This window comes from Conger conger, chromosome 1, assembly GCF_963514075.1.
Source record: "Conger conger chromosome 1, fConCon1.1, whole genome shotgun sequence".
NCBI lineage: Eukaryota > Metazoa > Chordata > Actinopteri > Anguilliformes > Congridae > Conger > Conger conger.
This window is the reverse complement of record NC_083760.1, coordinates 39,699,556-39,726,779: the sequence shown is the minus strand read 5'-3', so window position 1 is coordinate 39,726,779 and position 27,224 is coordinate 39,699,556. Positions and strand designations below refer to the sequence as shown.

Genomic DNA, 27,224 nt, shown 5'->3' with positions numbered 1-27,224 from the left:
CCTATTGTCAAATAATATGGATTGTTTTAAAATCAGATGAGTTAGACCACTGTTAATGTGAGTTCCACTCAGCACAAATTCCAGCCCATCTCATTGACATGGAAACGAGGTGATAATTATTCTCTAGCAGGGGAGGGGCGCTGCTATGTGTGAGAATGGCTACTGTATAGCATGATACTGTATAGCTTCGAACTGATGTTTGAAGGAGCAAGGGCATTCTATTTGCCTAATTCATGTTCTCGATTTCCCCATCTTTACTTCTTTTTCTTTCATCTTTTCCTAGCCTCTCCCAATGGGTGGAGTTGGCAAGAAAAGGAGAAAAGGAAATGATCTAATCAGCCAATCGTGTGGCAGCAGTGCAATGCATGAAATCATGCAGTTACAGGTCAGGAGCTTCAGTTAATGTTCACATCAACCATTAGAATAGGTCTCAGTGATTTCGACCATGGAATGATTGTTCTACTGTTCTGACCTCAACGGTGAGTTCCACCACCGTGGAGCCAGAACAGACAATAGTCGTGAGCGTGAGGTGGAAGTTTGGAGAGGGGGAGGTGCCAAGCGGCTGTAGAGGCCGAACGAAGAGGTCTGGCAGGGAGGTAGGGTCTGATGATTTTTTGGAGGTAAACTGGCGCAGACCCCTTAACTGCTTGGAAGTCTAGGCTAGCACCAATGTTTTAAATTTGATGCAAGCCATGACAGGCAGCCAGTGGAGGGAAGAAAGCTGGAGGATGACATGTGAGTGTTTGGGAAGGTTGAAGACCAGACGAGCTGCTGCATTCTGCTAATACCCTGCTTAATAGTGCTCTTAAGATTACACCCAACGTAGGTAGGTCTATGACCTGCATTGGAATCTGTGGACTTGGATTCTCATGAACTCCTTGAACCCGGATAATACCAATTGGTGTCATAAAGCAATAATTTTAATCTCAATCAAATAATTTCTCAATGTAATTTCTCAATTTTGCCTGTTGTCACCAGCAGTAGTAGTACTTGCTAAAATGCAATAATAAAATGCTCCACAGGAGTGTCGTACTTCAGAAACTTGCCTCCAAAAAGACTTTCTGGGTAGGATTTTTACTTCCATGTGCTGGGTGCAATTGCAGGATGACGTGAATGTGACATGAGTAACTGTTCAACCGTTCAAATCTTTCAACTATTTGTGTAATAAAGTACATCAAAATAATGAAAGCATTTATTTTACCATTGTAGTTCTCTGAAAATATATCCATCTGGGGCTGATATTTCTATGCATTATAAAGCAATTGTATGTCCTATGTCCTATTGACATGGCTCTATGATATTGTTACTCCATACAATCTCGTCTTGTAATCTAAGATGATAAACCTGAACTGTCACTTTTGGTTTCAGAAATAAACTCAAGTGAACACATTTTTACTAAGTGGAAATAGTTGTTGTCCTCAAATAGGGAATCTAATCAATATCATATCCAGACACAAGCCTGATATTACCTGATAGGAAAAGTCCTCTGGCTAAAATAAGGGACTGCATGAGGGGTTATCTATTACTTAAACCTGTTTCATCTGTAAAAAAAACAACTTGAAAAATATGACAGTGAAAAAGCATCAAAATAACTTCAGGGTTCAAGGAGTTGACGACAAACATTAATACTTTTAGCATTTTTATTGATCTTAGCGATAATGATTTACTATGAAACTGTTAATACAAGATGGGTTTAATCCTTTAAGCATGTGATATGTTGTTAATTACAAATCAGGACTGATATTTGAAGACAGAAATACAAGAAACCACAACTGAACAAGTATGAGGTTTTTCTATTGTTTTAGTTTACATATTTTTTGGAACAATTTCCTTCTGCTTGCAGTACAATTTTATAGTAATCTTCATCAATACTGTCATCATGCATTATTTTATTCATCGTATTGAGGGTGATTTTCACAGGTCTCGAAACTGCACATGTCAGTGCAAGTCCATTTTCCCAGCAGACTAATGTGCTGCAAAATGTGCTTCACATGTTCACACCATTTGTGATGGTCCATCTAGAGAAATTGCTTTTAATAATTCAAAGGCAAGAGGAGTTTGTAGAGCTTGCAGCAGGCTGGGGTCTCGTTCATAATGTCACAGCCCGAGCTCCCATGATAAAGCATTTACCTTATCCCATACCTGTCAGGGGCCTTTCCGCAAGGCGGCTGAGGTGCATCAGCAACGCTACCGGCCCCTTGAGCCAACTCTTCGGGTGGCCACATCCATCACTGCACTGGAAGACGCCAGGAAAGAGCTGTGAACGGGTCACATCTCAGCCCAACCGTGAGTATTGCCATGGCTCACCTCATGTATGCATCCCTCTTTGACCCAGAGTCTTGCTGTTTTACCTAACAGTTATTATTGCTTCAGTGACCACACTAATAATAATAATAATTATTATTATTATTTTTACACACTCTGTTGCAACCATACTCTCTGTTCTCTTGCCGTGTGATGATGTCGTACGTGATTTTCTTTCAGCCAATAGAAGTACACGTGATGCTATTTATAATAATACCGTATTAAGGCTGGCCAACAATATCGTCTCTGACCATAATCACGTTGTGAACAGTGGATATAAATTGTTACCATTAAACCAGAGATATAGGGCTCCACGATTTAATAGGGTTAGACCGAAGCACTGTTTTCAGTCAATCAATTCAATCAATTTGTATTTGTATACCACTTTTAACAAAGGAGCTTTGTCACAGGGGCTTTACAGAGAACCAGCCCCCAAGAGTATGCCTAGGGCAACAGTAGCAAGGAAAAACTTTCTGACCTACAGGAAGAAACCTTGAGCAGAACCTTACTCAGTAGGGGAACCCATCTGCCGCTGGTGGACACAGTTTGTTTGTAAAAATGGTTGTAAATATAAATTATAGTACAAGTGTCCAATCTGAATTAATTAAGTCCAAGCAGAGATGACTCCGGTCATGTGGAGGGATGGCAAGAACACCAATCGGTGGTACTATCAGGTAAGGGGACAGGCTTGGTGCTACAGCTGAATCAACATTGGCAGGAAAGTAAGCTTAGGGGGTTCAGATATTAATTGGTCAATTGCAGCAGGAGGGAGAGGTGCCTGCATGTGATAAGGAAACCCTCAGCAGAATAAGGCTATGGCAGCATAGCTAAGGGAAACAGAGGCAGTGACCAACACAGCCATGGCTTGAGACAGTCACCACCAGCTTATTTCCCGGATTTTAGAAATAGTGAGTGATAATAAAGCAACTTTTTGATATGTGTATCAAATGCAAAATCTGGATCAGAAGTAACACCAAAATCTTTGACAGCACTTGAAGTGATGGAAATTCCATCAATGTTTGAATGATATATACAACTGGGTGTCATCTGCATAGCAGTGGAAGTTAATTCCATGTTTTCGAATAACTTATCCCAGGTGAAGCATATATATAGAGAAAATCAAGGGCCCAAGCACAGATCCTTGTGGTACTCCATATCTAACCCTAGATTGATAAGAGGAGTCATTGCTAAAATGCACAAATTGTTATGGGTCTGATAGGTATGATCTAATTTAAGAGAGAGCCTGTCCTTTGGGGCCTACAAGAATTTCAACAGGAACAGGATGAGGTGCAACAGGATGAGGTGATCACTTGTGTCGAATGCTGCACTTAAATTTAGAACCAGAAGTACAGAGATGTAGCCAGTCAGAAGCGAGGAGTAGGTCATTAGGGCTGTTTCAGTGCTGTGGAAGGGTCTAAAACCAGATTGAAAAACTTCCCATTTATGATTGGGGTGCAGAAATGAACAGTGTTGGTTTGAGATAGGCCTGTAGCTAGACGAGTCATTCACATCTAGGTTTGGCTTCTTAAGAAGGGGTTTGATGACTGCAAATTTAAGAGTCTGTGGTATGTGTCCAGATACTAAGGAAGTATTAACAACAGGTAACAGTGGTGTTCCAATAACTGGTAGTAGTTCCTTCAATAGCTTTGTTGGGATAGGGTCTAGAAGACAAGTAGAATAATTAACTATGGTATTAAATTCAATGAGATCTATTGGAGCAAAATAATTCAGATAGGCCACCAGTTCTTCTGAAGATTCTGCAACCATGTGTTGAGTGGATGGAAGGGCAGACGCTGTGGGGTGGTAGAAGAACTAGAGAAATATTAGGAACGTGCTGTGGAGGGGGGGTATGTTTATAGGTTAGTAGGATGTATTAGGAACGTGCTGTGGAGGGGGGGTATGTTTATAGGTTAGTAGGATGTATTAGGAACGTGCTGTGGAGGGGGGGTATGTTTATAGGTTAGTAGGATGCCTTTTGTACTCAAATTGGCATGAAGATTGCTTGAGAGCACAAGTTTGGTCATTGTACCAAAGTGCTAATTTCTTATGGCAGACTTTCCTCTTCTTTAGATGTGTTATAGTATCCAGGGTTCTGCAAAGTATGTAATTTGTTGTCAAGCAGCTGATCAATTGAGTTAATGCTTGCATTTGTGTATGCATTTTGGCTGGAGCCAAGAAAATCCCCACAGTGCACAAATGAGCCTGGGAGCTCATTAATAAAAGCATTTGCAGTCCTGGAGGAAAGCTTATGGCTGAAGTAGAAAGTAGGATCTGGTGACACATGACAGACTTGTGAAAGTTGGAAAGTAATTAAATAATGGTCTAACAACGCAGAATTATCAGGCATCAAAGCCAATAGATTCAGTGATAGACAGGAATGCTGATCTGAGAGGATTGCCCTCACTGTCCATGTGAATATAAAAATTCCCTACAATTACTACTTTATCTGAATTAACAATAAGGCTGGAAAGGAAATCAGCAAACTCAAGTAAAAATATAGCTGCAAGCAGCAATGAGCGGGCCCAAGCACCAAAGGGGCGGCCGCCTTGGTGGCAAAGTTGGAAAAAATCAACTTCCTAGGACAGTGTATAGTGTGCACAGGAATTCCCCTTTGATCAATGAAGATGTTGGTGCCGCTATTGGAATGCATAAAACTATGATATAAGCCTCACTTCCTGTTGTCAGATAGTGCGCTATGACATTGAGCTATTTTTGGTATATGGATTTGATTACACTCCAACAATAAACATATTTCTACATTTTCAGCCAAATCGGAAGATGTCGAGTGAAATTAAGGTCACTTCTTGTTGCCAACAGGTGGCGCTATAATATTAAGGTGTTTTTGGTATCTGGATTTGATTACACTCCAACAATGAGCATCTGTGTAAAGTTGCAGTCATATCAGATATTAGAGAATTTAAGAATGACCACTTCCTGTTTGCCTGGCATGATGTGTTAATTATATGCCTGACCAGAGCCAGATCATCCCAAAATATCACATATCTGTTTTGTCAGGACCATCCTAACATCATGCTGACCACATTTAGCATGAATGTGATGAACCCATTGAAAAATAATGCTTAAGACTACTATATAATCCTCACTTACTGTTGCCAGCTGGCAGCGCAATGCCATTGAGCCTTTATTGGTATATGGATGAGATTACATTCCAAAAATGAACGTGTGAAGTTTCAGCCACATCAGACAATGTAGAATGAAACAAAAATAATTTGCTTGCACATTGTGATAACATGCTACAGTCCTGTATGGAGAGCAGATATTAATTTCCATAGTTTTTACACCGGGAGGCACAATTTATGCTTTAAAAGACTTTAGGCTATAAATATGCCCTCAAAATAAAACCATTGGCTTAAAGAATCTATTAAATATTATTGTGGCTGCTCCGGGGATCAAACTGCTGACCTTGCGTGTCTTAGTCCCATACCCTAACCATTACGTTATACTGCCCTCTCTTATACACGGGTGCCATCTATTGGCCAAAAGTTGAATGTTTCTTTTTTCTTGGTTAAATAATTTCTCAATGAAGGGTCGGATAATATTGCATCAACGTCTAGTTAGCCAGCGTCATTCTTTTCCATTACAACGATAATTATGCTGCGTGAAACGCCAAATCTAAAGGAGATGCCAACTCTCTGCCCTCAATACGGTGTTTGCATATTGAGTTACCTTTCCCGAGCGAGATTGTATGTTCTCTTAGTTGGTGTTAAATGACAAGCAAAATAAACTAACATAGCTGGCGATTTAACTGAAAGTTTTCTCTTCCTGTAAACAAACGTAGCTGATCTGTTTTGGCCTCTCACAGACAGCGGACAGGATGGCTGCTATTAGCCCATGCGTGTCATCTCGCAACGACCTGCATGCGATACCGTTGTTGAGCATCACGGTCTCATGTTAACATAGCATTCGAGCAGCTGATACGAGCCACCTCAGACGCTAACGTTTATTTTTGACTTCATTTCTACCTTAGTCCCCCCTCCTGATTTACCCCGCCCCCCCCTTCTGATACCCCTATCCCTGTCTAACCCCCCCACCAAAAAAAAAAAAAAAAAAAAAAAATTGCACTTATGATGACGACTATATGTTTAGAACAGCAGTCCAGGTGTATTTTTCTAGTTCTGGATGTGATGCTTTGACTTGTGGTAGAACCTATGCACTTGTAAGTCGCATTGGATTAAAAGCGTCTGCCAAATGACTAAAATGTAAATGTAAAATTTCTGAGACGTAAATGCGACAAAAAGTCTTCTTGGTTTGCAACCTAACTGTTCTAAGGGCTGTTTTTTATATTCCTTGAAATGCTACAATACGATTTATGAACAAAAGAACAGTTAACATCAATGCAAGATATGCATGACAGCCTATGTGTTAATCTTTTAAACATATGATACTCTCCTGCCAGTAAAGCCTGTCTTTAAGTCTTTAAATGTCTTTTCATATTTATTTTAGTTATTCAATTCATATAATGAAGATAGATGCAAAGAAACGTCGGGCTGGGTGTTGTCAATACATTTTGTCACGTAGGCTGAAGCTGTAAATCATACATCGTTATGCATACTGGCTCGCTATAAAAAACAAAAACCTATCGTTGAAAAATCACTTGAAGGAAGAAAAAAATGTACGTACCTGTCACGGACTAATGCCTGTTACACTGTTACAGACATGCAACACAAACACCGCAACACTACACGCTTTACATTGTAAACTGAGCGGGAGTAAACAACGCACAGCGGGTGCTTTAAAAAATGTTTTACCGCATAAAACAAAAGGTTTACCTGGGTCTGTTCAATCCAGGTCTAATAACCAAACAGGAAGTGTAGGGAACCATGTGATATTTATGAAGGGTGATTAGCGGGAACTACCACCTGTTTAATTTAGACAAGGGCGGAATTTGAATAGTACATGAATGATTGTTTTAATTCTGTTTAGTACCCCCTTGTTATTCGTGTGTGTTTAGCTGTTTGCTACTCTTGTTATGGCCATGTGTGTTATGTTCTGTTTGATAATTTTTTATTTTATTTTGTTAATTGATTATATTTATTTTTTGTGCATGGAAGGTGTCAGGTGGGAGGGGCTATGGCCATTTATAGCTCCAGGAGAGAGCTGAGGGGGTCTGAGCCCTTTTTTTTTTTTTTTTTTTTTTTTTTTTTTTGGAGAGACATGGAGTGGGTGTGCTGTGTAATGGGCCTACTTTTTGAGGCATAGCCAAATTCACTCTAGAGGCCCAGGGGCATGCCAATTTCATGAGCATTTTCTTTTGTTTGTTGTAAAATCTTTCTTCTTAGTTTATTATTATTATTATTTTGGTCATCACTGTAAATAAAATACACCTTCAGCACCTCATCATCGCAATCCCTCGTCCTTCGTGTCTTCCACCCTCGGTGCACCCTAACAGGACCATTTTTGCCAAAAGATGGAATCCTTGTATCGGAAATGGGGGAAAGTTACAGCGACACAGTTAGTCTGTGAGTAGAATAGATTGTGAAGAAAACTTCACTGTTTCCACAAGGGAGCTTAAAATGTGCTTTTTAACGGTACTTGGTCAGTGTAATTATATAAATGCTAGCATTTGATAATGGTCAACGATACCGAAAATGCCCGTTGCACCAGCCATCATAACAAAAGTCCCAATATAGGATCGATTTAAACCTCTACATATTTTTATTTCACATTGACAGTGTAGGCTATTATGTGTATTCCGACGCGAATTCCATTTAATTGGGTTACGGCATTCACTTCAATCGAATGAAGTAAAATAGAAACGGCTCGAATTCCTTAATAAGGCTTCTAACTTTCCGAACAGCTGTTTTGTATTTAGTCCTTAAAATGCTACAATCCTTTTTTTTTTTTAAACCAAATAACATTGAACGTCAATGCAAGATATGGATTATATGTGTTAATCTTTTAAATATATGATACTTTCCTGCCAGTAAAAGCCTGTCTTTTATTTTAGTTATACAATCGAGTTAATTAAGGTAAATGAGAAAAAACGTTGCTGTGGGCTGGGTGTTGTCCGTACATTTTGTCACGTAGGCTGCCGCTGTTACTCATACATCGTGATGCTTACTGGCTCGCAAAAAGAAACAAAACCTGTCGTTGAGAAATCACGACAATACAACCCTTTGCCGAAAGATGGCAGCCGCGTATTAGAAATGGGGATAAGTTGCGACTTGCGTTGAAGTTTTAAGACTGGATATAATGAGTCTCCAGCGAAAATAGTGAACCTTTATTGGTTAATGGATGTGATGACACTCCAACAATGAACATATGTGAAAAGTTGTAGCCTCAAAATCAGGCAATGTAGAATTTAATACATTTTTAAAATTATTTAATACATGATGTTCCTGTTTGGGCAGCATTACAAGTTAATTTTAAGGCTGACCAGAGCCATACCATTCCAAGATATTAAAAATCAGTTCATAGTTGTGTGTCAGGGCTATAATATCATGCTGACCACATTTTGTGTGAATGTGATGAACCCCCTAGGAAGAGTATTTCAAAGTTTGGTACGTGAAAAAACACTTAAAAACACACAAAATCCAAAATAGCTCACTTCCTGTTGGGAAAAGTTAAGGGATGCAAATGAGAAATGTGTGTGTCTTGAGGAGACCCTTATGCCTACCAGACGTGGTGCATTTACGTGAAAGTATATGTCCACAATATTAGAAAAAAGCCATAGGGGGCGCTGTGTAGCCACGCCCAGATGAATGTGGATATGGATGTGATTGCACTCCAAAAGTGAATATATTTGTAAAATATCAGCTCGATCAGATGATGTAGAACGGAATTAAGCCCACTTCCTGTTTTTGGGCGTAACGTGTGTATTATACGCCTCGCCATTGCCAAACCGTTTGAGATATCAAAAATCCTTTCGTCATTTAGGGTCAGGACTATTCTAAGATCATGATGACTACATTTGGTGTGAATGTGATGAATACCCTAGCAGGAACGCATACAAACATGATAAAAACCTCACTTCCGTTGCCAGATGGTGGCGCTATAACATTGATTTCTTCTTGGTATATGGATATGATTACACTCTAACAGTGAAAATATTTGTAAAATATCAGCCAGATCAGACAATGTAGACCATGAATTTATGGCTACTTCCTGTTGGCGCGGCGTGACATGAAAATTGTATGCCTCGCCATGACCATACCGTTTGAGATATCAAAAATATCCTTTGGAATTAGTATCATGACTATCCTGAGACCACTTTGACCACATTTCGTGTGAATGCAATGAACCCCCTAGGAGGAGTACTTAAAAGTGTAGTACGTGTAAAATGCACAAAATTCAAAATGGCTGACTTCCTGTTCAGATATTTGATTCGATGCGAATGAGAAATGTGTTTGTCCAGAGGAGGCCCACATGCTTACCAAATTAGGTGAAGGTAGCTCAAAGTGCCTGTCCACAATAGAAGACAAAGCATTAGGGGGCGCTGTGGAGTCCCTCGGCCACGCCCAGGTCTGAGCATCTGATACATCCTGACAGCCAACACTTCTCATGTGTGTGCAAAATTCCGTGAGTTTTCATCCATGGCAAGCACCTCAAAAATGCAAAATACATTGAAAAAAAAGAGAATAATAATTATAGGGGGCGCTGTCTAGCCACGCCCCGATTGATATGTATATATTTCATATTGTACTCCAACAGTGAACATATTTGTAAAATATCAGCCAGATCGGACGATGTCGAAAAAAAAGTCATTTTTTTGCACGCAATATGTGTACTGTACGACTCGCCATTTCCATACCGTTTGACATATCAAAAATCCCTTCACAGCTTATGGTCATGACTATCCTAAGATCATGCTGACCACATTTCGTGTGAATGTGATCAATGCCCTAGCAGGAAGGCATACAAATATGATACAGACCTCACTTCCTGTTGCCAGATGGTGGCGCTATAACATTGACCCGTTCTTGGGATATGGATGTGATTATACTCCAACAATAAATGTATTTCTAAAATATCAGCCAGATCAGACAATGTAGACCATGAAATTACGGCCACTTCCTGTTGGCGCGGCGTGACATAAAAATTCTACGCCTCCCCAGGACCGTCCCGTTTGAGTTATCAAAAATATCCTGGCAATTTAGCATCGTGAATATCCTGAGACTATTCTGACCACAGGTGGTGTGAATGTGATGAACCCCCTAGGAGGAGTACTTAAAAGTGCAGTACATGTAAAACGCACAAAATCCAAAATGGCTGACTTCCTGTTTGTATATTTGATTCGATGCGAATTAGAAATGTGTTTGGTCCGAGGAGTGCTATATGCCGACTAAATTTGGTGAAGGTAGCTCAAAGTGCCTGCCCACAATAGATGACAATGCGATAGGGGGCGCTGTGGAGTCCCTCGGCCACACGCAGGTCTGAGCATCTAATCGATCCTGAAGGTCCTCATTTCTGATGTGTGTGCAAAATTCCCAGACTTTTTATGCATGGCAAGCACCTCAAAAAGGCCCATTTGCATATAGAAAAAAGAATAATAATAAATATAGCTGCAAGCAGCAATGAACGGGCCCAAGCACCATGGGCGCAACCGCCTTGGTGGCATAGTTGTGCCAATGACATGTTTCACAATATGTACACACTTTGGAAATAATCACCTTCCTGGACAACGTAGAGTGTGCACAGGAATTCCCCTTTGATCAATGAAGTTGTTTCTGCTGCTATTGGAATGCATCAATGATATAAGCCTCACTTCCTATTGCCAGATGGTGGCGCTATAATATTGAGCCGTGTATGGTTTATGGATTTGATTTCACTCCAATAATTAACATATTTGTACATTTTCAGCCAAATTGGAAGATGTCAAGTAAAATTTAAGCCACTTCCTGTTGCCAGATGGTGGCGCTATAATATTGAGCCGTGTATGGTTCATGGATTTGATTACACTCCAATAATTAACATATTTGTCCATTTTCAGCCAAATTGGAAGATGTCAAGTAAAATTAAAGCCACTTCCTGTTGCCAGATGGTGGCGCTATGCCATTGAGCCTTTCTTGGTATATGGATGAGATTACACTCCAAAAATGAACATGTGTGAAGTTTCTGCCACATCAGACAATGTAGAATGAAACAAAAATTACTTCTTGCTTGCACAGTGTAATAACATGCTACAGTCCTGTATGGAGAGCAGAGATTAATTAATTTCAATAGATTTTACAGCGGGAGGCACAATTTACGCTTGAGAAGTCATTCGGTTATAAATATGCACTCAAAATAAAACCATTGGCGTAAAGAAACTATTCAACTTTATTGTGGCCGCACCGGGGATGGAACCGCGGACCTTGCATGTCTTAATCCACTGTCTGAACCATTAAGCTATACTGCCCTCTTATACACGTACGTTATCTATTGGCCAAAAGTTGTATGTTTCCTTTCATCCTGGTTAAATAATTTCTCTCCGAAGTGTCGGATAATATTGCATTAAACGTCGAGTTAGCCAGCATCATTCTTTTCCATTTCACTGGTAATTATGCTGCCTGAAACGCATTTGTTCAGCCAAATCTAAAGGAGATGCCAAGTCTCTGCCTTCAATCCGGTATTTTCATATTAAGTCAAAAATTCCTCGCGAAATTGTATGTTCTCTTAATTCGTGTTTAATGACAAGCAAAATAAACTAACATATCTGGCGATTTAACTGAAAGTTTTCTATTCATGTAAACAAACGTAGCTGACCTGTTTTTTTGACTCACACAGACAGTGGACAGGCTGGCTGCTGTTAGCCAATGCGCGTCATCTCGCAACGACCTGCATGCCATACCTTTGTTGAACATAACGGTCTCATGTTAACACAGAGTTCGACCACAGCCATCTCAAACGTTAACGTTTCTTTTTGACTTTTGACTCTTTTAAATATATGCTACTCTCCTGCCAGTTAAAGACAGTCATTAAATGTCTTTAATATTTATTTCAGATATTCTATTCAAAAATGAAAATAGATGCAAAGAAACGTCGGGCTGGGTGTTGTCAATACATTTTGTCACGTAGGCTGCAGCTGTAAATCATACATCGTTATGCCTACTGGCTCGCTAGAAAAAAAACAAAAACCTATCGTTGAAAAATCACTTGAAGGAAGAAAAATATAAAAGTTCCACTTTCTGCCAATAAATGGAATCCCCGTATCAGAAATGGGGGGAAGTTACAGCGACGCAGTTAGTCTGTGAGTAGAATAGATTGTGTAGACAACTTCACTGTTTCCACAAAGGTGATGTGCTTTTTAACAGGACTTGGTCAGTGTAATGATATAAATGCTAGCATTCGATTATGGTCAACGGTACCGAAAATGCCCGTTGCACCAGCCATCATAACAAATGTCCCAATATAGGATCGATTTAAACCTCTATATATTTTTATTTCACGTTGACAGTGTAGGCTATTATGTGTATTCCGACGCGAATTACATTTAATTGGGTTACGGCATTCACTTCAACCGAATGAAGTCAAATAGAAACGGCTCGAATTCCTTAATAAGGCTTCTTGATTTTCAAGCTAACTTTCCGAACAGCTGTTTTGTATTGAGTCCTTAAAATGCTACAACACGGTTTTTTTTAAACCAAATAACATTGAACGTCATTGCAAGATATATGCAATACCAACTTTTGCCAGTAGATGGCAGTCGCGTATTAGAAATGGGAGAGTCATTTGCGACTTGTGTTGAAGTTTTAAGACTGGATATAATGAGTCTCCAGCGAAAATAGTGAACTATTATTGCTTAATGGATGTGATGACACTCCAACAATGAACATATGTGAAAAGTGTTAGCCTCAAAATCAGGCAATGTAGAATTTAATACCTTTTTGAAATTATTTAATACATAATTGTATTAAAACATGAACTGTTTGGGCAGCATTACAAGTTAATTTTAAGGCTGACCAGAGCCATACCATTCCAAGATATTAAAAATCAGTTCATAGTTTTGTGTCAGGGCTATAATATCATGCTGACCACATTTTGTGTGAATGTGATGAACCCCCTAGGAAGAGTATTTCAAAGTTTGGTACGTTAAAAAACACTTAAAAACACACAAAATCCAAAATAGCTCACTTCCTGTTGGGAAAAGTTAAGGGATGCAAATGAGAAATGTGTGTGTCTTGAGGAGGCCCTTATGGCTACCAGACGTGGTGCATTTACGTGAAAGTATATGTCCACAATATTAGAAAAAAGCCATAGGGGGCGCTGTGTAGCCACGCCCAGGTGAATGTGGATATGGATGTGATTGCACTCCAAAAGTGAATATATTTGTAAAATATCAGCCCGATCAGATGATGTAGAACGGAATTAAGCTCACTTCCTGTTTTTGGGCGTAACGTGTGTATTATACGCCTCGCCATTGCCAAACCGTTTGAGATATCAAAAATCCTTTCGTCATTTAGGGTCAGGACTATTCTAAGATCATGATGACTACATTTGGTGTGAATGTGATGAATACCCTAGCAGGAACGCATACAAACATGAAAAAAACCTCACTTCCGTTGCCAGATGGTGGCGCTATAACATTGATTTCTTCTTGGTATTTGGATGTTATTACACTCTAACAGTGAACATATTTGTAAAATATCAGCCAGATCAGACAATGTAGACCATGAATTTATGGCTACTTCCTGTTGGCGCGGCGTGACATGAAAATTGTACGCCTCGCCATGACCATACCGTTTGAGATATCAAAAATATCCTTTGGAATTAGTATCATGACTATCCTCAGACCACTTTGACCCCATTTCGTGTGAATGCAATAAACCCCCTAGGAGGAGTACTTAAAAGTGTAGTACGTGTAAAATGCACAAAATTCAAAATGGCTGACTTCCTGTTCACATATTTGATTCGATGCGAATGAGAAATGTGTTTGTCCAGAGGAGGCCCACATGGCTACTAAATTAGGTGAAGGTAGCTCAAAGTGCCTGTCCACAATAGAAGACAAAGCATTAGGGGGCGCTGTGGAGTCCCTCGGCCACGCCCAGGTCTGAGCATCTGATACATCCTGACAGCCAACACTTCTCATGTGTGTGCAAAATTCCATGAGTTTCCATCCATGGCAAGCACCTCAAAAATGCAAAATACATTGAAAAAAAAGAGAATAATAATTATAGGGGGCGCTGTCTAGCCACGCCCCGATTGATATGTATATATTTAATATTGTACTCCAACAGTGAACATATTTATAAAATATCAGCCAGATCGGACGATGTCGAAAAAAAAATCATTTTTTTGCACGCAATATGTGTACTGTACGACTCGCCATTTCCATACCGTTTGAGATATCAAAAATCCCTTCACAGCTTATGGTCATGACTATCCTAAGATCATGCTGACCACATTTCGTGTGAATGTGATGAATGCCCTAGCAGGAAGGCATACAAATATGATAAAGACCTCACTTCCTGTTGCCAGATGGTGGCGCTATAACATTGACACGTTCTTGGGATATGGATGTGATTATACTCCAACAATAAACATATTTCTAAAAGATCAGCCAGATCAGACAATGTAGACCATGAAATTACGGCCACTTCCTGTTGGCGCCGCGTGACATAAAAATTCTACGCCTCCCTAGGACCGTCCCGTTTCAGCTATCAAAAATATCCTGGCAATTTAGCATCATGAATATCCTCAGACCATTCTGACCACAGGTGGTGTGAATGTGATGAACCCCCTAGGAGGAGTACTTAAAAGTGCAGTACGTGTAAAACGCACAAAATCCAAAATGGCTGACTTCCTGTTTGTATATTTGATTAGATGCGAATTAGAAATGTGTTTAGGCCGAGGAGTGCTATATGCGTCCTAAATTTTGTGAAGGTAGCTCAAAGTGCCTGCCCACAATAGATGACAATGCGATAGGGGGCGCTGTGGAGTTCCTCAGCGACGCCCAGGTCTGAGCATCTGAGCGATCCTGACAGCCACCACTTCTGATGTGTGTGCAAAATTCCGTGAGTTTTCATCCATGGCAAGCACCTCAAAAATGCACAAAACATTGAAAAAAAAAGAATAATAATAATAATAATAATAATAATAATAATCCTTCCAATAACAATAGGGTCCTTCGCACCCTACGGTGCTTGGGCCCTAAATATAGCTGCAAGCAGCAATGAACGGGCCCAAGCACCATGGGCGCAACCGCCTTGGTGGCATAGTTGTGCCAATGACATGTTTAACAATATGTACCCACTTTGGAAATAATCACCTTCCTTGGCAATGTATAGTGTGCACAGGAATTCCCCTTTTATCAATGAAGATGTTGGTGTTGCTATTGGAATGCATCAATGACATAAGACTCACTTCCTGTTGCCAGATGGTGGCGCTATAATATTGAGCCGTGTATTATTTGATTACACTCCAATAATAAATCTATTTCAAAATTTTCAGCCACATCGGAAGATGTTGAGTGAAATTAAGGTCAATTCAATGTTCTAGTTTCCAGATGGTGGCGCTATAACATTGAGTCATTTTTGGAATATGGATTTAATTACACTCCAACAATATACATATTTCTAAATTTTCGGCCACATCGGAAGATGTCGAGTGAAATTAAAGCCACTTCCTGTTGCCAGATGGTGGCGCTATAACATTGAGTCATTTTTGGGATATGGATTAGATTATACTCCCACAACGAACATATCTGTGTAATATCAACCAGATCAGACCATCTAGAATGAAATTACGAACACTTCCTGTTGCCGCGGCGAGACCTCAAATTGTACGCCTCGCCATAGCCGTACCGTTTGACATATCAGAAATATCCTTTCAATTTAGCATCAGGATTATCCTGAGACCATTCTCACCACATTTGGTGTGAATGTGATGAACTCCCTAGGAGGAGTATTTCAGAGTTTGGTACGTGTAAAAACACTTAAAAACACAAAAAATCCAGAATAGCTCACTTCCTGTTTAGAAACGTTAAGGGATGCAAATGAGAAATGTGTGTGTCTTGAGGAGACCCATATGCATACCATATTCGGTGAATTTACGTGAAAGTATATGTCCACAATATTAGAAAAGAACCATAGGGGGCGCTGCGTAGCCACGCCCAGATGTATGTGGATATGGATGTGATTGCACTCCAACAGTGAATATATCTGTAAAATTTCAGCCTAATCAGACAATGTAGAACGGAATTAAGCCCACTTCCTGTTTTTGCTCGTAACGTGTGTATTGTACGCCTCGCCATTGCCAAACCATTGGAGATATCAAGAATCCGTTTGGCTTTTAGGGTCAGGACTATCCTAAGATCATGCTGACTTCATTTGGTGTGAATGTGATGAATACCCTAGCAGGAACACATACAAATATGATAAAAACCTCACTTCCTGTTGCCAGATGGTGGCGCTATAACATTGACTTCTTCTTGGGACATGGATGTGAGTATACTCACACAATGAACATATTTTTAAAATATCAGCCAGATCAGACAATGTAAACCACAAAATTATGGCCACTTCCTTTTGGCGCGGCGTGACATAAAAATTGTACGCCTCGCCATGACCATACCGTTTGAGATATCAAAAATATCCTGGCAATTTAGAATCATGACTATGTTGAGACCATTCTTACCCCATTTGGTGTGAATGCGATGAACCGCCTAGGAGGAGTACTTAAAAGTGTAGTACAGGTGAAAACGCACAAAATTCAAAATGGCTGACTTCCTGTTCGCATATTTGCATCAATGCGAATTAGAAATGTGTTTGGTCCGAGGAGTGCTATATGCCTACTAAATTTGGTGAAGGTAGCTCAAAGCGCCTGCCCACAATAGACAACAATGCGGGGGGGGGGGGGGTCAGCGCAATAGGGGGCGCTGTGGAGTCCCTCGGCCAAACCCAGGTCTGAGCATCTGATACATCCTGACAGCCACCACTTCTGATGTGTCTGCAAAATATCAAGACTTTTTAGCCAGGGCAAGGCCCTCAAAAAAGCCCATTTGACGGAAGAGAAAGAATAATAATAATAATAATAATAATAATAATAATAATCCTTCCAATAACAATAGGGTCCTTCGCACCCTACGGTGCTTGGGCCCTAAATATAGCTGCAAGCAGCAATGAACGGGCCCAAGCCCCATGGGGGCAACCGCCTTGGTGGCATAGTTCTGCCAATGACATGTTTTACAACATGTACACACTTTGGAAATAATCACCTTCCTGGACAACGTATAGTGTGCACAGGAATTTCCCTTTGATCAATGAAGATGTTGGCGCTGCTATTGGAATGCATCAATGATATAAGCCTCACTTCCTGTTGCCAGATGGTGGCGCTATATTATTGAGCCGTGTATGGTTTTTGAATCTGATTACACTCCAATAATAAACCTATTTCAAAATTTTCAGCCTCATCGGAAGATGTTGAGTGAAATTAAGGTCAATTCAATGTTCTAGTTTCCAGATGGTGGCGCTATAACATTGAGTCGTTTTTGAAATATGGATTTAATTACACCCCAACAATATACATATTTCTAAATTTTCTGCCACATCAGAAGATGTCGAGTAAAATTAAGGCCACTTCCTGTTGCCAGATGGTGGCGCTATAACATTGAGTCATTTTTGGGATAAGGATGAGATTACACTCCCACAACGAACATATCTGTGTAATATCAACCAGATCAGACCATCTAGAATGAAATTACGACCACTTCCTGTTGCCGCGGCGAGACCTTAAATTGTACGCCTCGCCATAGCCGTACCGTTTCACATATCAGAAATATCCTTTCAATTTAGCATCAGGATTATCCTGAGACCTTTCTCACCACATTTGGTGTGAATGTGATGAACCACCTAGGAGGAGTATTTCAGAGTTTGGTACGTGTAAAACCACTTAAAAACACACAAAATCCAGAATAGCTCACTTCCTGTTTGGAAAAGTTAAGGGATGCAAATGAGAAATGTGTGTGTCTTGAGGAGACCCATATGCATACCATATTCGGTGAATTTACGTGAAAGTATATGTCCACAATATTAGAAAAGAACCATAGGGGGCGCTGCGTAGCCACGCCCAGATGTATGTGGATATGGATGTGATTGCACTCCAACAGTGAATATATCTGTAAAATATCAGCCCAATCAGACGATGTAGAACAGAATTAAGCCCACTTCCTGTTTTTGCTCATAACGTGTGTATTGTACGCCTCGCCATTGCCAAACCGTTTGAGATATCAAAAATCCCTTTGGCTTTTAGGGTCAGGACTATGCTAAGATCATGCTGACTACATTTGGTGTGAATGTGATGAATACCCTAGCAGGAACGCATACAAATATGATAAAAACCTCACTTCCTGTTGCCAGATGGTGGCGCTATAACATTGACTTCTTCTTGGGACATGGATGTGAGTATACTCACACATTGAACATAATTGTGAAATATCAGCCAGATCAGACGATGTAAACCACAAAATTATGACCACTTCCTTTTGGCGCGGCGTGACATAAAAATTGTACGCCTCGCCATGACCAGACCGTTTGAGATATCAAAAATATCCTGGCAATTTAGAATCATGACTATCTTGAGACCATTCTTACCCCATTTGGTGTGAATGCGATGAACCGCCTAGGAGGAGTACTTAAAAGTGTAGTACATGTGAAAACGCACAAAATTCAAAATGGCTGACTTCCTGTTTGCATATTTGCATCAATGCGAATGAGAAATGTGTTTCAATTGAGGAGCCACATATGCATACCAAATTAGGTTCATGTAGCTCAAAGTGCCTGCCCACAATAGACAACAATGCAGGGGGGGGGGGGGGTCAGTGCAATAGGGGGCGCTGTGGAGTCCCTCGGCCAAACCCAGGTCTGAGCATCTGATACATCCTGATGGCCACCACTTCTGATGGGTCTGCAAAATTTCAAGACTTTTTAGCCAGGGCAAGGCCCTCAAAAATGCCCATTTGACGGAAGAGAAAGAATAAAAATAATAAATATAGCTGCAAGCAGCAATGAACGGGCCCAAGCACCATGGGCGCAACCGCCTTGGTGGCACAGTTGTGCCAATGACATGTTTCACAATATATACACACTTTGGAAATAATCACCTTCCTCGACAACGAATAGTGTGCACAGGAATTCCCCTTTTATCAATGAAGATGTTGCTGCTGCTATTGGAATGCATCAATGATATAAGCCTCACTTCCTGTTGCCAGATGGTGGCGCTATAATATTGAGCTGTGTATGGTTTATGGATTTGATTTCACTCCAAAAATGAACATATTTGTACATTTTCAGCCAAATTGGAAGATGTCGAGTAAAATTAAAGCCACTTCCTGTTGCCAGATGATGGCGCTATAATATTGAGCCGTGTATGGTTTATGGATTTGATTACACTCCAATAATTAACATATTTGTACATTTTCAGCCAAATTGGAAGATGTCAAGGTAAATTAAAGCCACTTCCTGTTGCCAGATGGTGGCGCTATGCCATTGAGCCTTTCTTGGTATATGGATGAGATTACACTCCAAAAATGAACATGTGTGAAGTTTCTGCCACATCAGACAATGTAGAATGAAACAAAAATTACTTCTTGCTTGCACATTGTAATAATATGCTCCAGTCCTGTATGGAGAGCAGAGATGAATTAATTTCCATAGATTTTACAGCGGGAGGCACAATTTACGCTTGAGAAGTCATTCGGTTATAAATATGCACTCAAAATAAAACCATTGGCGTGAAGAAACTATTCAACTTTATTGTAGCCGCACCGGGGATGGAACCGCGGACCTTGCATGTCTTAATCCACTGTCTGAACCATTAAGCTATACTGCCCTCTTATACACGTACGCCATCTATTGGCCAAAGGTTGTATGTTTCCTTTTATCCTGGTTAAATAATTTCTCTCCGAAGTGTCGGATAATATTGCATTAAACGTCGAGTTAGCCAGCATCATTCTTTTCCATTTCACCGGTAATTATGCTGCCTGAAACGCATTTGTTCAGCCAAATCTAAAGGAGATGCCAAGTCTCTGCCCTCAATCCGGTATTTTCATATTAAGTCAAAAATTCCTAGCGAAATTGTATGTTCTCTTAATTCGTGTTTAATGACAAGCAAAATAAACTAACATATCTGGCGATTTAACTGAAAGTTTTCTATTCAGGTAAACAAACGTAGCTGACCTGTTTTTTGACTCACACAGACAGTGGACTGCTGGACAGTGGACAGGCTGGCTGCTGTTAGCCAATGCGCGTCATCTCGCAACGACCTGCATGCCATACCTTTGTTGAACATAACGGTCTCATGTTAACACAGAGTTCGACCAGAGCCTTCTCAAACGTTAACGTTTCTTTTTGACTTTTGACTCTTTTAAATATATGCTACTCTCCTGCCAGTTAAAGACAGTCATTAAATGTCTTTAATATTTATTTCAGATATTCTATTCATATAATGAAAATAGATGCAAAGAAACGTCGGGCTGGGTGTTGTCAATACATTTTGTCACGTAGGCTGCAGCTGTAAATCATACATCGTTATGCATACTGTCTCGCTAGAAAAAAAACAAAAACATATCGTTGAAAAATCACTTGAAGGAAGAAAAAAATAAAAGTTCCACTTTCTGCCAATAAATGGAATCCCCGTATCAGAAATGGGGGGAAGTTACAGCGACGCAGTTAGTCTGTGAGTAGAATAGATTGTGTAGACAACTTCACTGTTTCCACAAAGGAACCAAAAATGTGCTTTTTAACAGGACTTGGTCAGTGTAATGATATAAATGCTAGCATTCGATTGTGGTCAACGGTACCGAAAATGCCCGTTGCACCAGCCATCATAACAAATGTCCCAATATAGGATCGATTTAAACCTCTATATATTTTTATTTCACGTTGACAGTGTAGGCTATTATGTGTATTCCGACGCGAATTACATTTAATTGGGTTACGGCATTCACTTCAGTCGAATGAAGTCAAATACAAACGGCTCGAATTCCTGAAAAAGGCTTCTTGGTTTTCAAGCCAACTTTCCGAACAGCTGTTTTGTATTGAGAACTTAAAATGCTACAATACGTTTTTTTTAAAACCTAATAACATTGAACGTCAATGCAAGATATGCATTATATGTGTTAATCTTTTAAATATATGATACTTTCCTGCCAGTTAAAGCCTGTCTTTAAGTCTTTAAATGTCTTTAATATTTATTTCAGATATTCTATTCATATAATGAAAATAGATGCAAAGAAACGTCGGGCTGGGTGTTGTAAATACATTTTGTCACGTAGGCTGCAGCTGTAAATCATACATCGTTATGCCTACTGGCTCGCTAGAAGAAAAAAAAAAAACCTATCGTTGAAAAATCACTTGAAGGAAGAAATATATAAAAGTTCCACTTTCTGCCAATAAATGGAATCCCCGTATCAGAAATGGGGGGAAGTTACAGCGACGCAGTTAGTCTGTGAGTAGAATAGATTGTGTAGACAACTTCACTGTTTCCACAAAGGAACCAAAAATGTGCTTTTTAACAGGACTTGGTCAGTGTAATGATATAAATGCTAGCATTCGATTATGGTCAACGGTACCGAAAATGCCCGTTGCACCAGCCATCATAACAAATGTCCCAATATAGGATCGATTTAAACCTCTATATATTTTTATTTCACGTTGGCAGTGTAGGCTATTATGTGTATTCCGACGCGAATTACATTTAATTGGGTTACGGCATTCACTTCAAACGAATGAAGTCAAATAGAAACGGCTCGAAATCCATAATAAGGCTTCTTGGTTTTCAAGCTAAGTTTCCGAACAGCTGTTTTGTATTGAGTCCTTAAAATGCTACAACACACGGTTTTTTATGAACCAAATAACATTGAACGTCATTGCAAGATATGCATTATATGTGTCTTTTATTTTAGTTATTCAATCCATATAATTAAGGTGGATGAGAAAAAACGTTGCTGTGGCCTGGGTGTTGTCAGTACATTTTGTCACGTAGGCTGCCGCTGTTACTCATACATCGTTATGGTTACTGGCTCGCAAAAAGAAACAAAACTTGTCATTGAGAAATCACTTGAGAAACAATACCAACTTTTGCCAGTAGATGGCAGTCGCGTATTAGAAATGGGAGAGTCATTTGCGACTTGCGTTGAAGTTTTAAGACTGGATATAATGAGTCTCCAGCGAAAATAGTGAACTATTATTGCTTAATGGATGTGATGACACTCCAACAATGAACATATGTGAAAAGTTGTAGCCTCAAAATCAGGCAATGTAGAATTTAATACCTTTTTGAAATTATTTAATACATAATTGTATTAAAACATGAACTTTTTGGGCAGCATTACAAGTTAATTTTAAGGCTGACCATAGCCATACCATTCCAAGATATTAAAAATCAGTTTATAGTTGTGTGTCAGGGCTATAATATCATGCTGACCACATTTTGTGTGAATGTGATGAACCCCCTAGGAAGAGTATTTCAAAGTTTGGTACGTGAAAAAACACTTAAAAACACACAAAATCCAAAATTGCTCACTTCATGTTGGGAAAAGTTAAGGGATGCAAATGAGAAATGTGTGTGTCTTGAGGAGACCCATATGCCTACCAAACGTGGTGCATTTACGTGAAAGTATATGTCCACAATATTAGAAAAAAGCCATAGGGGGCGCTGTGTAGCCACGCCCAGATGAATGTGGATATGGATGTGATTGCACTCCAAAAGTGAATATATTTGTAAAATATCAGCCCGATCAGATGATGTAGAACGGAATTAAGCCCACTTCCTGTTTTTGGGCGTAACGTGTGTATTATACGCCTCGCCATTGCCAAACCGTTTGAGATATCAAAAATCCTTTCGTCATTTAGGGTCAGGACTATTCTAAGATCATGATGACTACATTTGGTGTGAATGTGATGAATACCTTAGCAGGAACGCATACAAACATGATAAAAACCTCACGTCCGTTGCCAGATGGTGGCGCTATAACATTGACCCGTTCTTGGGATATGGATGTGATTATACTCCAACACTAAACGTATTTCTAAAATATCAGCCAGATCAGACGATGGAGACCATGAAATTACGGCCACTTCCTGTTGGCGTGGCGTGACATAAAAATTATACGCCTCCCCAGGACCGTCCCGTTTGAGCTATCAAAAATATCCTGCCAATTTAGCATCATGAATATCCTGAGACCATTCTGACCACAGGTGGTGTGAATGTGATGAACCCCCTAGGAGGAGTACTTAAAAGTGCAGTACGTGTAAAACGCACAAAATCCAAAATGGCTGACTTCCTGTTTGTATATTTGATTAGATGCGAATGAGAAATGTGTTTGGATCGAGGAGTGCTATATGCGTACTAAATTTTGTGAAGGTAGCTCAAAGTGCCTGTCCACAATAGATGACAATGCGATAGGGGGCGCTGTGGAGTCCCTCAGCCACGCCCAGGTCTGAGCATCTGAGACAACCTGACAGCCACCACTTCTGATGTGTGTGCAAAATTCTGTGAGTTTTCATCCATGGCAAGCACCTCAAAAATGCACAAAACATTGAAAAAAAAAGAATAATAATAATAAATATAGCTGCAAGCAGCAATGAACGGGCCCAAGCACCATGGGCGCAACCGCCTTGGTGGCACAGTTGTGCCAATGACATGTTTCACAATATGTACACACTTTGGAAATAATCACCTTCCTGGACAACGAATAGTGTGCACAGGAATTCCCCTTTGATCAATGAAGATGTTTCTGCTGCTATTGGAATGCATCAATGATATCAGCCTCACTTCCTATTGCCAGATGGTGGCGCTATAATATTGAGCTGTGTATGGTTTATGGATTTGATTTCACTCCAAAAATGAACATATTTGTACATTTTCAGCCAAATTGGAAGATGTCGAGTAAAATTAAAGCCACTTCCTGTTGCCAGATGGTGGCGCTATAATATTGAGCCGTGTATGGTTTATGGATTTGATTACACTCCAATAATTAACATATTTGTACATTTTCAGCCAAATTGGAAGATGTCAAGTAAAATTAAAGCCACTTCCTGTTGCCAGATGGTGGCCTATGCCATTGAGCCTGTCTTGGTATATTGATGAGATTACACTCCAAAAATGAACATGTGTGAAGTTTTTGCCACATCAGACAATGTAGAATGAAACAAAAATTACTTCTTGCTTGCACATTGTGATAACATGCTACAGTCCTGTATGGAGAGCAGAGATTAATTAATTTCCATAGTTTTTACACGGGGAGGCACAATTTACGCTTGAGAAGTCATTCGGCCATAAATATGCACTCAAAATGAAAACAATTGGCTTCAAGAACCTATTCAAATTCATTGTGGCTGCAGCGGGGATCGAACGGCTGAATTTGCGTGCCTTAATCCACCGCCCTAACCATTACGCTATACTGCCCGCTTATACACGGGTGCCATCTATTGGCCAAATGTCTCCTTTTATCTTGGTTTAATAATTTCTCTACGAAGTGTCTGATAATATTGCACGAAACGTCTAGTTAACCAGCATCATTCTTTTCCATTTCACTGGTAATTATGCTGCCTGAAACGCATTTGTTCAGCCAAATCTAAAAGAGATGCCAACTCTCTGCCCTCAATACAGTATTTTCATATTAATTTACCATTCCTAGCGAAATTGTATGTTCTCTTAATTCGTGTTTAATGACAAGCCTAATAAACTAACATAGCTGGCGATTTAACTGAAAGTTTTCTATTCATGTAAACCAACGTAGCTGACCTGTTTTTTGACTCACACAGACAGTGGACTGGCTGGCTGCTGTTAGCCCGTGCGTGTCATCTCGCAACGACCTGCATGTGATACCTTTGTTGAACAAAACGGTCTCTTGTTAACACAGCGTTCGAGCAGAGCCACCTCAGACGCTAAAGTTTCTTTTTGACTTCATGTGTTAATCTTTTAAAAATATGATACTCTCCTGCCAGTTAAAGCCTGTCTTTAAGTCTTTAAATGTCTTTAATATTTATTTTAGTTATTCAATTCATGTAATGAAAATAGATGCAAAGAAACGTCGGGCTGGGTGTTGTCAATACATTTTGTCACGTAGGCTGCAGCTGTAAATCATACATCGTTATGCCTACTGGCTTGCTAGAAAAAAACAAAAACCTATCGTTGAAAAATCACTTGAAGGAAGAAAAAAATGAAAGTACCACTTTCTGCCAATAAATTGAATCGCCGTATCAGAAATGGGGGGAAGTTACAGCGACGCAGTTAGTCTGTGAGTAGAACAGATTGTGTAGACAACTTCACTGTTTCCACAAAGGAACCAAAAATGTGCTTTTTAACAGGACTTGGTCAGTGTAATGATATAAATGCTAGCATTCGATTATGGTCAACGGTACCGAAAATGCCCGTTGCACCAGCCATCATAACAAATGTCCCAATACAGGATCGATTTAAACCTCTATATATTTTTATTTCACGTTGACAGTGTAGGCTATTATGTGTATTCCGACGCGAATTACATTTAATTGGGTTACGGCATTCACTTCAATCGAATGAAGTCAAATAGAAACGGCTCGAATTCCTTAATAAGGCTTCTTGGTTTTCAAGCCAACTTTCCGAACAGCTGTTTTGTATTGAGTCCTTAAAATGCTACAATACGGTTTTTTAAAAATCCAAATAACATTGAACGTCAAAGCAATATATGCATTATATGTATTAATCTTTTAAATATATGATACTTTCCTGCCAGTAAAAGCCTGTTTTTTATTTTAGTTATTCAATCGAGTTAATTAAGATAGATGAGAAAAAACGTTGCTGTGGGCTGGGTGTTTTCAGTACATTTTGTCATGTAGGCTGCCGCTGTTACTCATACATCGTTATGGTTACTGGCTCGCAAAAAGAAACAAAACTTGTCGTTGAGAAATCATTTTATCCAAGAAAGAGAAACCATACCGAAAATTAGAAAGAATACTAACCTTTGCCACTAGATGGCAGTCGCGTATTAGAAATGGGAGAGTCAGTTGCGACTTGAGTTGAAGTTTTAAGACTGGAGATAATGAGTCTCCAGCGAAAATAGTAAACTATTATTGCTTAATGGATGTGATGACACTCCAACAATGAACATATGTGAAAAGATGTAGCCTCAAAATCAGGCAATGTAGAATTTAATACCTTTTTGAAATTATTTAATATATAATTTTCCTATTTGGGCAGCATTACAAGTTAATTTTAAGGCTGACCATAGCCATACCATTCCAAGATATTAAAAATCAGTTCATAGTTGTGTGTCAGGGCTATAATATCATGCTGACCACATTTTGTGTGAATGTGATGAACCCCCTAGGAAGAGTATTTCAAAGTTTGGTACGTGAAAAAACACTTAAAAACACACAAAATCCAAAATAGCTCACTTCCTGTTGGTAAAAATTAAGGGATGCAAATGAGAAATGTGTGTGTCTTGAGGAGACCCTTATGCCTACCAGACGTGGTGCATTTACGTGAAAGTATATGTCCACAATATTAGAAAAAAGCCATAGGGGGCGCTGTGTAGCCACGCCCAGATGAATGTGGATATGGATGTGATTGCACTCCAAAAGTGAATATATTTGTAAAATATCAGCCCGATCAGATGATGTAGAACGGAATTAAGCCCACTTCCTGTTTTTGGGCGTAACGTGTGTATTATACGCCTCGCCATTGCCAAACCGTTTGAGATATCAAAAATCCTTTCGTCATTTAGGGTCAGGACTATTCTCAGATCATGATGACTACATTTGGTGTGAATGTGATGAATACTCTAGCAGGAACGCATACAAACATGATAAAAACCTCACTTCCGTTGCCAGATGGTGGCGCTATAACATTGATTTCTTCTTGGTATATGGATGTGATTAGACTCTAACAGTGAACATATTTGTAAAATATCAGCCAGATTAGACAATGTAGACCATGAATTTATGGCTACTTCCTGTTGGCGCGGCGTGACAGGAAAATTTTACGCCTCGCCATGACCA

The 27,224-nt window shown here is 39.7% G+C and overlaps 1 protein-coding gene across 3 annotated transcripts in view; it reads left to right on the top strand.

The window, feature by feature from the left end:
• spata17 (spermatogenesis associated 17) overlaps positions 1–27,224 on the top strand; it is a 303,051-nt gene that overhangs the window by 94,624 nt on the left and 181,203 nt on the right. For 2 of the 3 annotated variants that reach the window (XM_061216057.1, XM_061216056.1), the window contains 2 exons: positions 284–385; positions 2,150–2,286. In XM_061216057.1, coding sequence (XP_061072041.1) covers positions 284–385; positions 2,150–2,263 — 216 coding nt within the window. In that variant the 3' untranslated portion in view covers positions 2,264–2,286. The remainder of the gene's footprint in view (positions 1–283; positions 386–2,149; positions 2,287–27,224) is intronic. The other variant, XM_061216058.1, reaches the window with a different exon arrangement.